Source organism: Megalops cyprinoides, chromosome 4 (assembly GCF_013368585.1).
Source record: "Megalops cyprinoides isolate fMegCyp1 chromosome 4, fMegCyp1.pri, whole genome shotgun sequence".
NCBI classification, from domain to species: Eukaryota; Metazoa; Chordata; class Actinopteri; order Elopiformes; family Megalopidae; genus Megalops; species Megalops cyprinoides.
The window spans coordinates 29,185,281-29,201,994 of NC_050586.1; the positions used below are offsets into that span (position 1 = coordinate 29,185,281).

The window sequence follows — 16,714 nt, forward strand, 5'->3', positions numbered from 1 at the left end:
ATTGAACACTGTAATAATATTTATTTAATACTATGCAAGTTGCTGACCCTCAGCCTCAGAAATGAATGGGGATATTTCCTCTCAAGGACTCTTGCCAAATGATTACAATGCCATCACACAAAAAGCATTTGCAGGAAATCCACCCCCCTTCCTGAAATCAAAAGCTGTATACTGCATGTTTTAAAGCATCAACCAATCCATTGTTCAATTTTTAGAAATAATTTTGGTGACTTTCAATGAGAACTATGCAATGTACTACCATACCTAATAATGTACTTTCAATATAGTTTTATTACTTTTTCTAACTGCTGCGGCAAACACTTTTTTTTTGTTTTGTATAGATGGCTGTGATTGTAAAGTCATGAGAGTGCCCTTGTTTTCAGACAGTTTCCTTGAGAAATGTTTTTTTTTTTTTATTGCAGCAAAATCAAGATAAAAACCAGAGAGCTTTATCTATCTCTCAACAGGCACCTTTTAGAGGAGTGAAAGTGACTCAAACTTAACTCAAATTCAGACTTAAACCCCACAGACGTTACTCAAACAGAAACTCAGAGCTGTAGGACCAGATTTTGAAACTTCCAACGGAAAACTTTTGTCCAAACCATTAGCATGTTTTAAGTCAGCGAGTAAGGCATTCCTTCAAAAGCAGCAGTGAAGCATCTGGACCTCTCAGCATTCTCATGTCAGGCATTCATAAATAGACTCTTCATCATCGCAAGTAGGTTTTCTATCACTTCTTTGTGTATATTGTGGTCAGCAAAGCTTAGACAAGCTTGTAAAGACAACTCCACAAACACATTCATGACATTCCCTTGGACCTCAGGTCTTTGTTAAGTGCCTTCCCGCAATCCACACACACATATAACATTACACTCACAACAGAAACGTTACCTTCCTCTGAAGTTCCATTTCCCCAAAAGTCGTTTCCACGCCTGTCCTGAGAAATCCTCACAGATCTTTCTTCTCACATTAGATCGTGGCCATTGAGGGAAAAAAAAAAAAAAAACTTCCTCCCACTCAAACTCGTAATCAAGATTGTCGGGTGTTATTTTAAGTCAAGTAGGAAATGCTTGAAAAAAAGGTCCTTCCTTCCCAGATCATATGCAATTCAGAAAACTGACAGTGTGAGGGCATTTATGCCAAGCTGTGCTTGGTTACCCAGAAAAACAGCAACATCAGATCATTAACAGTGAAATACCATAATGTATTTCCTTTTACCATATGCAACAAATTCATTTCATATCTGCAAAAGAGAAAATATGCAAAAATGACAACATACACATTAATTTATTGTAGTGTTTCGTTTCAAAATGAAACAGCACACAACATAATCCCCTGGAACTGGATCAGAAAATATCCAGCTGTATAAATGAATAATAATGTAAGGAAGTCATGTATGGTCAGGTATGGAAGTTGCCTTGGGCCACTTACATATCATCCATTTAAACAGACATGTATTAACGCAATTCAGGTTAAATACCATGCCCAAGGGTACAACAGCAATGTCTTACTTGCAAATCAAATTTGCAACCACTGTGCTGCAATCCTTGACCCTTATCACCAGGCCACACTTCATTGAAATAGTACAGATGAAAAGGCCATGTGACTTCAACAATCCAAGCACCCATTCCTATTTGCTGCAACTTAACAGCCCTACAATGATAGCTGCTATTGCTCAACAACGACCCCACAAGACCTGAGACTGGAGTGACCTTTGGAAGAAGAGGGGAGTGTGTGCGCGAACAGCCCTGGTGCAAATCAAATCCAAAATGACAAAAAGAGACTGCTCTCACCTCACGCACGACTTGTCTTAGGAATCTGTTTCTCTTGGCCGTCCAGCAGTGGTTGTCCCTGTTGTAGTTTGCCACACTGACAATCAAACAACCTGCCCAGCGAGGAATGTGACAGCTTTGTGTTCAGTGCTCTTTCCAGGGTGTGATGTTTGCCCTCTTGATGAATGGGTCTCTCAGTACCCAGGTGGCTATCAGCTCAGTCTGTCTACACACTGACCAGCCTGGGCCCTCGACCATGCAGGTCTGACAACACTGAATAGAGGAGCAAACAGCACTAGGGACCGTTCACAGGAGGCACAGGCACAGTAAAAATCATTGCAACACACCAGCTCTGCTAAAAGCTGCAACACAATATGCTGCATTTCAGCCTCCTCAGTCTTGCATTATTTTTTCTCCTAATTTAAATTATATCAAATGGTTTATAAATGCATAATTAATTCCACAGCGTCATATTCACAGTATAGAATAGCCAAGCCCTGTAACAGCAGCATTTAATTCAACATAATTATTTTGCAAAGAAAATACCCTACGTGGAGCATTGTAACATAGTGCTCTAACATTACCCATGAGGCATTTACTCAGCAGAAGCTCCTATACCAAGAAGGTTTTAACAGCTACACCATATACTGTGCTGTCTTTGTCAGTTTCTTAAGACATTCTTAAGAGCTGATTTAGATTCCATCCACTATCCTGTATGTAAAACTATGTAACAGTCTCAAGGCCATTCTGGAGTAACCAGAAGTCATTGAAATCAAAGGCTTAATGGCGATTACTCTATTCTGTCTTCCCAGACCTGTACAGCATAAGGAAAGGACAAAAAAGCAAAACTTGCACAGTGCTTACCATCTTACCCTCCCAGGCCCCGTCTTAACACCTGACCCAGGTGAACAGTGGGCAACAGTCACTAACTTAATCTGTTCATTTATTGGTCTCTCTGTCTGAGGGGGAGTGGCTTTGTAGAGCCAATCATTACTGTAGGCTTTCTGAAGGATCAGCCCACTGTCACATTATCCACAGTTACGGTCAGAGGGCAAATATGATAATGTAGAGAAAATTTAATTACTGCTCAGGGAAACAATTGAACATTTCAGTGATAGAGCAGATGGAGCACTAGGTTCTGTACCTGAGGGTATGCATGTGTGTGTGTGTGTGTGTGTGTGTGTGCGTGCGCGTGTATACATATTCTCAACGATGAGCACAGCAGGACAACCAAACCCTCTAAATTACCTTGGATAAGAGCTACTCGTGAAAAGAAACACAACAGTGAATTCATACTTGTTGCAATAAACAATGTAAATTAACAGAAGACAAGCTAGGCTAATTTAATTCTTACATCTGAAAATTGAGTAACACTGAATAACATACCATAAAACACTGAAAGAAAATAGAAAGGTAAGACATGTTGTTCTGTGGCTTGTTTAGTGGTCAGATTTACACTATATGGACAAAAGTATTTGGACGCCTGACCATTACATTGTAATGACATTGTATTCAAATACATATACTTTAATATGGAGTTGGTCCCCCTTTTGCAGCTATAACAGCTTCCACTCTTCTTGGAAGGCTTTCCACAAGATTTTGGAGTGTTTCTGTGGGAATTTGTGCCCATTCATTCTGTAGAGCATTTATGAGGTCAGGCACTGATGTTGGATGAGAAAGCCTGGCTTGCAATCTCCGTTCCAGTTCATCCCAAATGTGCTCGATGGGGTTGAGGTCAGGGCTCTCCGGGCCAGTCAAGTTCTTCCACACCGAACTCATCAAACCATGTCTCTATAGTCCTTGCTTTGTGCACTGGGGCACAGTCATGTTGAAATAGAAAAGGGCCTTCCCCAAACTGTTGCCACAAAGTTGGAAGCATAGCATTGTCCAAAATGTCTTGGTATGCTGAAGCATTAAGATTTCCCTTCACTGGAGATAAGGGGCCTAGCCCAAACCCTGAAAAACAGGTGTGGCCAAATACTTTTGTCCATATAGTGCATGTTAAACTCGCAGGTGGCCAGGAGTAAGAGTAAACATTCTCAGGACTCAATGGAGATTGACATTGCGTGTTTATTGAGCTTCTCTGCAAAAATATCCTCAGAAACGGCACACTTTCATCAGATGATTTGGAACTGAGCAACTACGACTTTCTGTCACAAATGTTCCCTCCACAAACCCCAAAACATAGCGGCATATCAAAACATAGCGGCACAGAATTTAAATAATAATACTGAAGAGAGCAAATTTGGGGCCGGTTTCACAGACAGGGGTTTAGCCGAGTCCTAAGCTAAGATGTTCCTCTATGGGAATATCCATTAAAAGAAACGTCTTAGTCAACATCTAAGCTTAACTACTGTCCGCGAAACCGACCCTGAGAGTAATATTGTGGTTGCGTTTTTTTTTTTTTAAAAAAACGAACCACTACTTTTGACTCATGTGGCACGGGAATGTTTAGTCTACTGATAAATCACTCTATTGAAACTGGATCCATTTTAAGCATGGCAGCAAGAAACAATACCGGAGCGGCACATCCCATTTTTTAAACAAACTAACACACAAACAGGACTAGTATTCACAAGATCTTGTTGTAGAAACGCACACAGTTCATGTCTCCATGGCGTCGATTTCCGACACCATGGCCGAGTCTTTTACAGGCGGGTGGGAGGACTGCACCGCTCGATCGTCACTTTGCAGGAGCGACAGGTCCACATCAGGCAGCGGCACCCTCCAGAACTGGAATGTGTTAAAAGTGCACAGGTCATCCTCCGTGGACGTCCCCTAATAATTCAAATAAAGTCGGAACTGTTAGAACTCTTGCATTATCACTCGATGAAATAACTTACTGAGGATCTAAAATTGTAATATGCCGTTTAAAAGAACAGTTAACCGCTTCCGTTTTATACGAAGAGACATATAAAACTTAACTCATTTAATGAACGGACAACTGGGGGTGATGCAGCATGAGACGGTGTTCTTTTTAACGCATTCAGTGCTGACGATATATCTAAAATACGTTACATACATGGACTTGCAACACTGTCGACATAAGATAGCCAGCTGGCAAAAGCATGTACACAGATGCAAAATGATGCAAATTTGACCCTACACTCGGCACTGACACATGTTCTGTAATACAGACTAACTTGCATTTCTAGGGTCATCTAGATTAGTATAAATTAACGTGACGAACAGCTGACCGTGACTGCTTTGGGCTCCCAAACAAAGGGCTCCCTACTATCACGGCACTGTGGAATATCAGGTCATATAGGTAATAAAATGTAGTTTTATATGGCTTTATTCCGCAGTGGGGGGATCGTGTTTTAGGCCTCAAGCATACGAAGTTACAATTTCAAAAAACTGCGCATGGCCTTCGAAACACGGAGTACTGGCGACATCTTGCGTTCGTTCCCAGTGCTGTTCTCGCCCTTGCTGTGAAATTACTATGTTGGTTTGCACTCACACCTTGCAAACTAACCTCTTCTGACAGCAGCAAGTTATCCTGTGATGCGATGGACTCGTCCCTCATTCGTTTCTTTGAAACGGCCCCGTGTGAGGTTAGAGTAGAGACTGGGAAAGCCTTGTTCTCTTCCTGGAAACTTCCAGAATTCTTTGTATTGAAACTGCTGTTGTTACTCCCTTTCACGTGCATCTCCACAACGCCGTGCATGTTGTTCGTGGTCGACTTCTTTCGCGGTCTGGTCACTTCTTGCTCTTCAAAATTATAAGTTCTCTTCCTGCAGTTGTCTGGCAAAGCAGGCAACGATGGTGAATTGCAAACATTACCTCCACAGACAACAGCCATGCCAGGCAACTGCGCATCAATCCTGCACGAACGGATACATCTCTTTAGGGGAACGTCGCAGAGCAAGTCGTCTTCTGCTCTTCTCTTCGTCATATATGCTAATGACTTTTAGCCCTATTTAAATGTTTTAATAAACGCTGCCAAGAAGCTAGCAAGCTAGCTCAACATTTAAACCTCCCCCCTCCGAACTACAACTCGGAATAAAATGTCTCCCTCACTTTGAGCGTTAACCCGCCTTTGCCTACAGCGCCCTCTGTGACGGGTGGACTGAAGTGCAAGGTATGAATGTATCATCGTTGACACACGCGCAAGCTCGCTCGTTGCTTTGGCTGTTTTAATGACTGGCTGGTTTGTAATGCAGGACTTTAATAAAAAAATGCCTGGTGTGGAGGATTAAAGAAAATCACCATTTAGTTCACCACCATGCATAACAAAATATATTACTGATAATATACATTTTGTTGACATGTAACATTTTTAATCAGCATGTAACACATTAAAATGAACAAAACATAATGCATTTTGCACTTCAAAAAGTTTTAAAAAAGTATTTTTTTCCTTTATTGTAAAGTGAATTGGTAAATTTAACCCAGATATGATGCAGAAAATGATCAATATCCAAACATACATCAAGTTTAAAACAACCTTAATCATTTTAGAAAATAAATATACACAGTTGAAAATTACAGTTGTCATCTGGAGTGCATGCTAAGGAATCAGACACTTCAGAATTTACAACAAAATCTACTGAATGTACATATGGCAGACAAAAGGCACCGAATCAGGATTTTACTGAAAAGAAAAAAAATACACTTAACATCGGTCACTTCATTATTAAAGTGTCCACCCATTCTTCCCCAGACTTGTACTGTACGAAAAGTGTTCTCTGAAAGTTCCTAGGGCAGCATTTCCAAAAGACAAAACAAAAAAAAAGAAAGAAAATCCTGTCTGTCTTTTTCCACTTGTTTTGTTGAATTGAGATTTTTTTGAAACGTCATGTCATGCTATCGTCCTTGTCTTTCTGTTGGCATTCCTCAAACTGACATGCTTCTCCTCCCTGGACACCATTGGAAAAGAGGTGAGCAGGTTTTCGGGCCACGAAAAACACGCAGTCGTACAAGTATTTTAGCATGGACCGGTCATTCTCTGTATAGGTTGTAGGAACAGACTCTCTCTCCACCTGCAGGATGACAAAGTGGCATTTTTTTTTAACAAAAAGCTTTTTGCAATAATCACTGGATATGGATTTGACTTTAGTGATGTCATACTCACATGGTAGAAAGTGTGAATGTGGCTGCCACACACCAAGTGTATAAACCACATTTAAACCCACAGAAATAAAACTTTGCATTGTGGGAAATCAGGAAGCACAGAGCCAAACCAAGTTCCCATACAAAAACATCTAGGCTTAAAATCATTGCTGGTTTTATAACTGAGTCACATACAGTAAGTTGTACATTACCTCCATCTGGAATCCATATTTTAAAATGACAGCCCTGATATCTTCATAGCTGAGCTCTACTGACAGCTCATTTGCCATGTTTTCAAAATGGTACAACAGTGGGCCTGCAAAACATACACATCTTTAACATACACATATTTGCATCACAAGGTCAAAAATTATTTTTCAAAAAAAATATATATATAGATCCAAAAATTTTAAATTTTATTTTTATAATTTTAAAAATACTTATTAAAAAGATTTAGTTTATTTACAATGTTGATGTGACTTACTAAAGCCATTTTTAATTAAACTACAATTCAAAAAATGTATGCAAAAAAGTATTGAAAGTATGAATATATTCAAAGATGAAAAAATACACAGAAAACATCCGTTTCATTAAGAAAATCGAATAAAAAATACACATTCTGTAGTTAACTCACCTAAATTAATCCATGCTCCTCCTGGTTTGAGGATTTTCCAAATAGTTTCTATGTAGTCAATGACATTGTGAGCAGTGTCAATGAAAAAACAGGTGGTGACACAGTCCCAGGTATCTGGTGAGAAATACATTTATTATATATAAATGAAGAAAAAGATGAAGAGTCAGTTATCTCTCAATATGTTTTTATGTATACTGTAGATGTGCGATACAATAAAGCAATGGAAAACTAGAAAATCTGATGAGATGGGTCATGGGCTCAATCAGCTTGAAAAACCAAAGCATTATTATACATTTTATGTACAATCTTTCATGTCTTTCATTAGATCAAAACTAATATATAAATAAACAAAATAAAATAAGTTCAGGAGGGAAGAGGAATCATTCAGGAAATATCAAGTATTTTCAAGCACAAAAATACATTATATTGCACTAAATCCACTGTGTATCTTTTCTATCATATTGTTTTTGATCATATCTCAATACATTACATATGCAGGAAATATATTCTGTACAGGAAGAGTCACACTCTTTAAAACTCAACCTGACTAGGACATGCGTTAAGAGACACTCATTGGGTGACACGTTCAGGAACTGGTCTTGGGTGGCAGTATCAAGAATTAAGCTTTCAGTGGTGGCACAATAAATGACTATGCCATGGCATGGAGTAGAATTGTATGTCACCCACTTGGCTCTTTGTAGACTTCCTGGAAGTCTCCTGCAACCATGGAGAAGTCGGAGTTGGGTGGAAGGCTGTGAGGGTTTACGTCAGGGAAGGTCACCGGCCGCGTCTGATCTGATGATCTCTTGTTGTTGCTGAACTGGTGTATCCACGGATACAGGGTCATTGAGTTCACCCCATCGCACCTGATAAAAACAGAGTGGCTGAACAATTCAAAGCAGCTGCCTTCTCAAAGCAGCTTTTTTCAGTGTAAACAGGTTAAATTCAGGTGGCATGTGAACACATCCATACCATTATTTCTCCATTCCAGAGTGACTCACAAGGCCATCATCACAACATACATGAAATGTCACAGCAGCAACGGGAGCAAGTACACAGGTAGTCAAGTACCCAGTAGTACACAGGTACATAAGTACCTAGAAGTACTCAGGTACACAAGAAGTACTCAGTCCACAGGTACATGAGTACCCAAATGTACATGGGTAGAGAACAGATTTTCCAAGTACCCACTAGTACACAGGTACAAAAGTACCCAAATCTACATGGATATAGCACAGAACTTCCAATGCTACGCTGATGCCTGTGTTTTCTTAATGGAGAAATCTACAGTACTATGACAAAGCGACAGTACTGGCTACTGTGAGCGAGCTGTCACAGATCATTCATTTTGAACATGTGACACAATATGTAGTAGTGTGTGGTTTCAGTACCTGTTCAGGACAAAGTTGGAGGAGAAGAGCATGAAGAAGCTCCACTCGTTCCCCTGGCAGGTATAGCCCAAGCGGGCAATCTCCCAGGCGAGGCGCCCAAGACCTGCGCCTGGCACCAGTATGCTGATCTTCGAGGCATCGCTGTAAAACAGCGGCACGGTTACTTAGACATCACACACATGGGAAAATGATGTGACATGCACCAGTAGCATTCAGGCTAGAACAGCTTGCCAAAACAAGTGAAAATCCCCACCCCCACACTGTACACAGTACTATCTGTAATAGTTACATGTTTTTGTTTCCACACTGCAGACAGGGTTGCCACAGAAATGTACCGTATAAATAATAAATTAATCTCTACATGAATGATCAAAAGGGTGAAAGGGATAAAATGTTTGATATATTCTAATTCTAGGATAACACTAGGATAAAGAAAATGTGTGAGAAGTGGGTAAATTCAACAGTTTGTGTGTGTGTGTGTTATTACCACTGGTCCCTGGGAAATATCCTCAGAATCTCGTTGATTAGGGGCTGGTAGCAGCTGTCTCTCTCTGGTTTCCCCGCCTCACTCCAGTCCCGCACAAACTGCTTGATGGTGGACTTAAGTTTGTCCATGTCAAATGTAGATGATGGCCGCACCTTCCTCATGTCATCCTGGAGAAGACAGAAACACACACCAAGCAACATCAATCCGTATTCTGTCCCCCAAAAAATGGACAGGGACAACGGTGTCCCCCAACAGTGTCTAAGGAGTTGGCCTGCTCTGAGCAAATCAACTGATTGCCTCAAGCTTATCCACATTTTTGTTTGTGGTTACTGGTGACATAGGATATTCCTCCCGGAGAGGTCAGACATGGGCAATAGCATTGACCATTATACCTGCAGTCTCTGTGTTTGGTATATGCAAAGAAATCATAGTCTATAGTTAAATGCAAACTTTTTACTATTGTATCTCAGAGGAAGTCCAAAGATCCCTTTCTATCCAGTTTATCAGTAACCTGACATTGGCTTTATATATTTATTAGCTCTTATGACCTCATTTAGCACCACAGGTGAGGGAAGTCATGGCAACTGTGAACACCGTAATTAGCAAACCATACCCTGCCATTCACAGTTAACGGAATTCCAGGAGGGACGTCATTGCTGTGTCTTTGTGCAAAGTCCTTGCTAAACCTCCAGCTGATCGAATGCACAACACAGACTGAACTGTAAAGTGTATGTGACCCGAGACAGGGGCTTCTACAAAGGAAATAAACCACAGCATCAGCATTAGCAGGCCATCTTTGTCAGCAGCGGACCAATGAGGTTTCACATACATCTTCACCGTACTCCATGTTCTCAAACATGTGGACGCAGTTGTGCACAATGGCCTGCAGCACTTGCTGGTTGTGGTCCACGCTACGGCGGATCTTGGCCATGTTGGACAGAAAGTTGGGAAGCAGCATCCGGTGGTGCTCTGGGAGAGACCGGAACTGTCGCTCTGCTCGATTCACCCGTTCATGAACATGGATCCTTGTGAGGAGGGAGACAGAGTTTCCCCATCAAATATCTACTGTTGCCTTCAGTGAAAAACTTAAACTGCATAATTATAAAACAAAACAACGTGTTTAAAAAGTATAAAAATAAAAAATATATGTTATTTTGTTTGATTTGAAAAGTAAAAAGATGTTAAGATGAACAGGTAGAAAAAGTGTAGTCCAAAAATGTATCTGAATAAATTACAATGCACTGCAGCGGCAATCTGCATCATAATATTGAAAAATCACCAACAAAAACGATAAACACGATAACAAACACAGAGGTTAGAAAAGTAATAAAGCAGTATATACAATCACAGTAAGTTCAACGTATTACATGAAAATTGTTAACAGAGGTCAGCAGACCTTATCTACAATCCTGTTTTGGGACAGATTAGCTTGCCACATACGAAGTAATCTCAATCAAGACATTAAGAAAATGACCAAATTCTCATCTATATGTGCATCAGTGTATCTAAGTTAGGCAGTGCAACTTCGTACAGCAGTATAATTAGTAGTGCGGCTGTCTACTCCGCTCCCTAGGTCACCGCAGAAGTCAGTTACACAAAGTACTAGCGTAACTACCTAACTAGTTCGTAAGATTTTAGGTATGCAGCTTTAGGTTGGTCATTTTGGAAATATTTCTCTGAAATGGATACATTATAATAGCAAGGTGCTGAGAGGTAGGTAGCTAAGAGTTTTCTAGGCAGCAACAGCGTATTAAATCGTTCGTTAATTTTCATTGCAACAGCTAGTTAACTGAAATAGTGATTACTACAATTTAAAGCGATGCAAACGCTGGGCAGCTACATTGTCACCCCTGTATTCTCCGGAAAAAAACAACAACAACAACGACGTGTTCACGGGCATCACCTCACACCACGCATTACCCATGTTCACTGATCATCACCTCATGGAGATGGGCTTAACTGGGTGACCATACGTCCTCTTTTTCCCGGACATGTCCTCGTTTAGAGACGCATGTTTTAGGTCCCAAGCCGAGGACATGTCCGGGGAAAAGAGGACGTATGGTCACCCTTAACTACGAACACTTGTAAAAACTACCCACGCCTCCACACATTGCAACGATTGTTTAGTGGATCTGCGCAGCGCCTGCTTTACACTGACACCCGTGAACAAATAAGAAATTCCTCCCAAACACATTCTGCTACAACGCCAGCGGGATAGCTAGCTAGCTACCTGGCACCAGCGTCAGCAGACGTAAATTATTTTCCAGTATGATAGCGAGCTACCTATAATATCTAAATGCATCGATGACTTTCCAGAAATGTTGCCTTTCCAGGCGCTCGTCCTCCTCCGGCGAGCATTTGATTCTTTCTTTGCAAAAGTATGCTTCCTCTTGCTCTCCATCTGCGTTCAGTCCCTCTGTCCGCTCGGCCATCGCTGAGAACTGACGTCAGTAGACAAGAACAATCGAGTACAAATGGAAGTGAGACAGTTTAACCAATCGAGTTGAATGTTGTAGTTCAAACCAGAGACGATGTAGAAGTACTACTGAGTGAGCGTTCTGTTTCACGGGTGGCCAACCTAATTGAAAGGGGGTGAGAGTTTACTAGTGTCGTTGTCAAAGGGCGACGTTCAGTATGTTCAGACATAACACGTGTTTAATGTATTATGTATTATTTAATGTATTATACTGAAAATGGCAAATGCTCTATTATGCACACATATCATTAAAGTCTGTTTAGATTTTAGATGTCACTGGGGAGTAAGTGAGGCAATTTTGCCAAACAAAATGATGTTTTTAATCGGATGATTAAATCATTTAGTAATGGGTGTATTTATTTTCCTTCACGCTCACACATCAAACACTGAAGGGAATTATGCTTTTTGGTGTTAAAAAAGCAAACAAAAAAAAAAAAAGAACACAAAATTTTGTGTACGCAAAAATGACCCTGATCAACGAGGCATAGACAAGACATGAAAACTAGATGGTATTGTATGTGTATGTATGTAAAATAATTGTAATGTGTATAATCTGTGGCACAGCCTTGTAACATTTCCCTTAATTTTTCTATTATATCATATGTTTTATATGAAGTTCTGCACTTATTGTGAGTGACATTTGGGTCCCCTTTTACTGTCAAACCCATTCACCTGCCATGAGCATATGGCTGCCTGAGGTGAATCATTTTAGGTTTGATTTGTGATGATCACAGGCTCAGTGTTTGGACACTCAGGGGGTGTGAGTTTGAATTTCAGGTAATCAAAGTGTTAAGGTTAAAGGTGAGTTAATCTTCAAACTTTGTAATCTTTTGATTTTTGCCTCATATTTGCTTGGAGTAAATACCTAACAGATGAGGCTTCTCTCAAAGCTGATCTTAAATGTCAGTAGAAATGGACAGAAAAAGAGGGAAGGAAATTGGCAAAGGAACACAGCGCTGAGTACTGGGTACAGGGCTCTGTTATACTGAAAATGTTGAATATTAATATTGTAAGCTGCTAATATCTGGCTTTTCAGGTTTCCACTCTTGGTGGGACATGACTTATCATGTGACGTCTTGTGTTCTATGAATAAATGTTAGGCCATTACTTCAGCTGAAGGACATCGTTCTGAGAGGTGCTGTAGTGTGAAAATTGGGTACTTTCCAATTCCTTGATGGTTGCATTTTTTTGTTATCATATCATATATATCAAATATGTCAAAGATATGTCAAGATGGAACCTATGCAATACAATAAAATCACACACACACACACAACCACACACACAGAAATCATCTGTAGTGTCACAGTTCTAAAAAATCAAAATTCCATTTGCAGTTTGCCTTTTTATTCATTTGTTTTTAGAAAACAGAGATCCTACTTTTCAGTTGGATCTACAATCTTTCCCAAGAAGAGGATACTCTTAGTTTTCTGATCACATATTATAACCATGAAAGGACGATTAAACTTCAGGGTTATAAATGGTCGAAGAGAGTACAGTGTGATTCCCACACCTGTGGCTCCAGTTGCAGTTGCCCCCACCTCATCGACGTCTAAGGTAGCCTGATGGACGAACTGTGAAGATTCACACTGGCAAGGTTAATGCACTGTACATCTTACATTTACTTTCAGTCAGTTGGCTGACGCTCTTATACAGAGGGCCTTAAAAGCAAGAGCACAAATGTGCATCAAACAAAGTCATAAGAACAACAGTACATGCATAACACAACAGACCACATCTGAAAATGTATCAATCTATTACACAATCCTGTAATAACTAGTTCATGAATATTTTCGTGAATATTAGAAGTGCCAGATAAATTACAACAAGTGCAATAACACTCTAGAGTAATACACACAAAAAGGATCTAACTGAAGTTAGATCAGTTAGATCCTTGTTTCTTGATATGAACAATTCTCTCAATTTTGAGTACAGCATTACTAATATATACAAGGTCTGGTTAGTATTACTGAGAGGTTAGCCTAGCTTACCAGTATGCATCTACAACTGCATTGAACAAGCCAAACCTGACACACACCTATGCACGAGAGGTTACTGGAAGATCATTGTGGGAGTCCAACAGTATGATGCAAGTGACTGTTTGAATAATTGGTACAAACACAAGCTGATAAAACAGCATACAGTTCCTTTTTTGTGAAATCCACTTAGAACCTTTTTCTTACCTTGGACACTTTTACTTTGTGATCTTCTGTTATCCCTGAAAAATCAGCTGAATTGCTGAACATGTCAGTGAATCCCATTTCAGTCAGAATATCTTTGAGTTGCAATGATGCTGAAATGGAAAATTTAGGAAGAAACACCTTGCATTCCCTGTGAAGGTAAAGTTGAAGATAATTAACTATTTTCAGTGTACTAAGTTGTGCATAAAGAAGTGTTGAAACATGTTTAAATTAATAAAATGACTACTAATGAACATTTGTTTTTATAAATGATAAAGCATGAAATTAGTCTGTTTTCACTTTTTATTGAACAACGTTTTACTGGTTCTTACCTTTTTTTCATCCATCTAAGCCATTTTGCAACATGTTCCCTGCAAATAACCTCCTCTAAGCCCTTCATGCCTTTCTCAGGAAGGACCAGCAACATTGAGATGGATTCATTGTAATGCAACTGGAGGACATAAGTGGATATCTCTTCATCATGATAAACATGAAAGTGGTCCTTTTCGGTCATCATTTGGACGGTAACATTTGTTTTATCATCAACGTGAAATGTGCCTGCCTTTGTTTGATCAGGCTCAAATGGTACCTCCCATTTTCCTGTTGAAAAAAAGACTATGGTTAAGCTAACAATCAAATAAGTGTAATGAAGAACAGATTCTCAAAGGGTTCTCCCATTGAGATGACACAACAGAAAATACAGCAGAAAACAATGGATCCTATTAACAGATATTCTATTCTGCTCCATTACTTTCCTTTTCTAAATCACAAAGTTATTTAATTCAGTTATCAACTTGTAATTGTCTGCTGCTCATAGTATGTCCCTTACCTTTGAAATAAATATAACTGACGAGAAACATTACTGTTTCTGGATCCAGTTCATCAACTAACTTTGCTATTTTGCCCTTTGTCTTTTCTTCCACATATTTATTTATCTGCTCCTTGGCCTCCTCAGCCTTGAGGAAGTCAGTGCTGAAACCCTCTGCCTGATAATAACGTTTCATACTCTCCAGAAACTCAGTACGGGGCTTGAAGTTGTCATCAGCAAAGAGTGCACTGCCGAGTGAAAGGTCCACGCCTGTTTTCTTGTTGAGATCTTGGAAGATGTGCTGGAAGGCCTCATTAACCTCCTCCTCAGTGAGGTCTGTGCCATTGAAGCCGAGACCTTCAAAGAGCTGTTGGTTCGTCTGGCCTCTCGCGCCCAAGGACAGCGCTGCCAGGGCAACAGACACGCTAAGCGGAGAGAAGAAGACATTCTTGGATTGCGAGTTGTTCTGGGCGGAGATATGCTCGTAGAGGCGGAAAGCAAAGTCCATGTTCTCTCTGTGTATCTTCAGGCTACCTTCGTCGTGGTGCTTCTCGTGCCCATGCCCATGCGAGTGCCCATGCCCGTGCCCGTGCCCGCGCCCGTGCCCGTGGTCCTGCCCAGGGGGGCGTGGGTGAGGCTGCCGCCCATGGTGTCCATTACCCTGGACAGCGGACCAGAACACCAACAGTACGATACACAAACACAGGAGCAGCCTCATCTTGGCAACTGTCAAAAGAAAAACAAACACAGCTCACAGCTATTTGTAAATAACACTGTGAGCCAATACCTTCAAAATATGCATTATTAAAGGGGTTGCTCCCCAATGAAAACAGCTTTACAAACTGGACAGGAGAAAACCAAACTGATTGATTGCATATTCTGAAATCTTTCTCCCTCTTTCAGAAAAGCTTTGTGACACATACTAAAATATCTGTGATGCCTACATACAGTAATACTAAATAAATCAACATTTAAATATTAAATACCACCTTAATTCACCTAATTCACTTCCACTACGTGTTTGGCCCATAAGTAGAGATAAACCTTGAAAGATGTCTACATACTACTGTTTGAACAGCACCGCTAATTATATATATATATATATATATATATATATATATATATATATATATATATATATATATATATATATATATATATATATTGCAATTAGACAATTACAAATAGAGAATTATTGCACAATTATCTTGAATATTTGTGTAAACTGCACAAATAAAATGACAATAAATACATATTAAGTTCCTTGCTCCTATTAAAATTGAACAATTTGGACCCTTCCTCTACACTGTCATCTTTAGGCATGTGGACACTAATGAATGCCAACAGTGAGCTCTATGTTTGCCTCCCACATTGCCTCCATTAACATTTCATTCCCTTGACAGAACAGAGGATTTCACACTGTTTTCTGTCTTTCCCTCAAGTTTACTCAAACCTACTTTCAAGCTCCTCCAACCATAGAAACGACAGCCAAAATCCCTATCTGTACTGTTACAGTGCATTAGGACAGGCCTGACACAATTTGACTGTTTCAAATGTTCATAGATATATTTTCAGTCATCAGACTGTGAATAATAACATATCATAAAATTTCATGCTTACACTATAATTCAGTAACAAACTGGGAAGCAATACTTTTTAAGCTGATTTTAGCACAGGGGGAAACAAATGTGCAACTCACCGTCCTGTGGCACTAGATCATTCCGTATTCTGTCTGTGTTTGCACGCCTCCGTGAATTTATATATTTGAGCGGCCTTGCTTTGTTCAATCAATTCTCGAACTTTGGTCTGTTTCAACATCAAACTCAAATTTGTACTACATAATCATTAGCTACCGATTTTATGGAAGTGCTGACATCAGGGATCCATTAAAATGACAGGGAAAAAAAAAACAAA

The 16,714-nt window shown here is 39.9% G+C and overlaps 3 protein-coding genes across 3 annotated transcripts; all 3 read right to left on the minus strand.

The window, feature by feature from the left end:
- Window positions 1-4,217: 4,217 nt before the first annotated feature.
- Window positions 4,218-5,757, minus strand: wu:fa19b12 (uncharacterized protein LOC560551 homolog). The gene is made up of 2 exons (XM_036525903.1): window positions 5,248-5,757; window positions 4,218-4,550 (listed from the first exon to the last, which is right to left on the minus strand). Exons 1-2 carry the CDS (start codon window positions 5,665-5,667, stop codon window positions 4,377-4,379), a joined length of 594 nt encoding a protein of 197 aa, XP_036381796.1. The 5' UTR covers window positions 5,668-5,757; the 3' UTR covers window positions 4,218-4,376.
- Window positions 5,758-6,343: 586 nt separating this feature from the next.
- carnmt1 (carnosine N-methyltransferase 1) lies at window positions 6,344-11,768 on the minus strand. Its single transcript, XM_036527432.1, has 8 exons — window positions 11,620-11,768; window positions 10,166-10,361; window positions 9,337-9,503; window positions 8,850-8,990; window positions 8,146-8,324; window positions 7,459-7,572; window positions 7,037-7,140; window positions 6,344-6,754 (listed from the first exon to the last, which is right to left on the minus strand). The coding sequence occupies exons 1-8, from the start codon at window positions 11,766-11,768 to the stop codon at window positions 6,569-6,571; spliced, it is 1,236 nt and encodes a 411-aa protein (XP_036383325.1). The 3' UTR covers window positions 6,344-6,568.
- A 1,369-nt stretch (window positions 11,769-13,137) lies between these two features.
- Window positions 13,138-16,565, minus strand: LOC118776678 (alpha-1-antitrypsin-like protein CM55-SI). Its single transcript, XM_036527170.1, has 5 exons — window positions 16,500-16,565; window positions 14,822-15,526; window positions 14,325-14,592; window positions 13,996-14,143; window positions 13,138-13,386 (listed from the first exon to the last, which is right to left on the minus strand). Exons 2-5 carry the CDS (start codon window positions 15,516-15,518, stop codon window positions 13,189-13,191), a joined length of 1,311 nt encoding a protein of 436 aa, XP_036383063.1. The 5' UTR covers window positions 15,519-15,526; window positions 16,500-16,565; the 3' UTR covers window positions 13,138-13,188.
- Window positions 16,566-16,714: the final 149 nt, after the last annotated feature.

What these genes read in the sequence shown, in the direction of transcription:
- wu:fa19b12 (XM_036525903.1), bottom strand. Translation starts at nt 5,667, where the DNA reads ATGACGAAGAGAAGAGCAGAAGACGACTTGCTCTGCGACGTTCCCCTA. An exon ending in ACTTGCTGCTGTCAGAAGAG is followed by an intron (nt 4,551 to 5,247) that starts GTTAGTTTGCAA and finishes TTGAATTATTAG; the next exon opens with GGGACGTCCACGGAGGATGA.
- carnmt1 (XM_036527432.1), bottom strand. Translation starts at nt 11,768, where the DNA reads ATGGCCGAGCGGACAGAGGGACTGAACGCAGATGGAGAGCAAGAGGAA. An exon ending in ATATTTCCCAGGGACCAGTG is followed by an intron (nt 8,991 to 9,336) that starts GTAATAACACAC and finishes GCTGTTTTACAG; the next exon opens with CGATGCCTCGAAGATCAGCA. An exon ending in TCCAACTTTGTCCTGAACAG is followed by an intron (nt 8,325 to 8,849) that starts GTACTGAAACCA and finishes TGTTTTTATCAG; the next exon opens with GTGCGATGGGGTGAACTCAA.
- LOC118776678 (XM_036527170.1), bottom strand. Translation starts at nt 15,518, where the DNA reads ATGAGGCTGCTCCTGTGTTTGTGTATCGTACTGTTGGTGTTCTGGTCC. An exon ending in CAGTTATATTTATTTCAAAG is followed by an intron (nt 14,593 to 14,821) that starts GTAAGGGACATA and finishes TTTTTTCAACAG; the next exon opens with GAAAATGGGAGGTACCATTT. An exon ending in ACAAAGTAAAAGTGTCCAAG is followed by an intron (nt 13,387 to 13,995) that starts GTAAGAAAAAGG and finishes GAATCTTCACAG; the next exon opens with TTCGTCCATCAGGCTACCTT.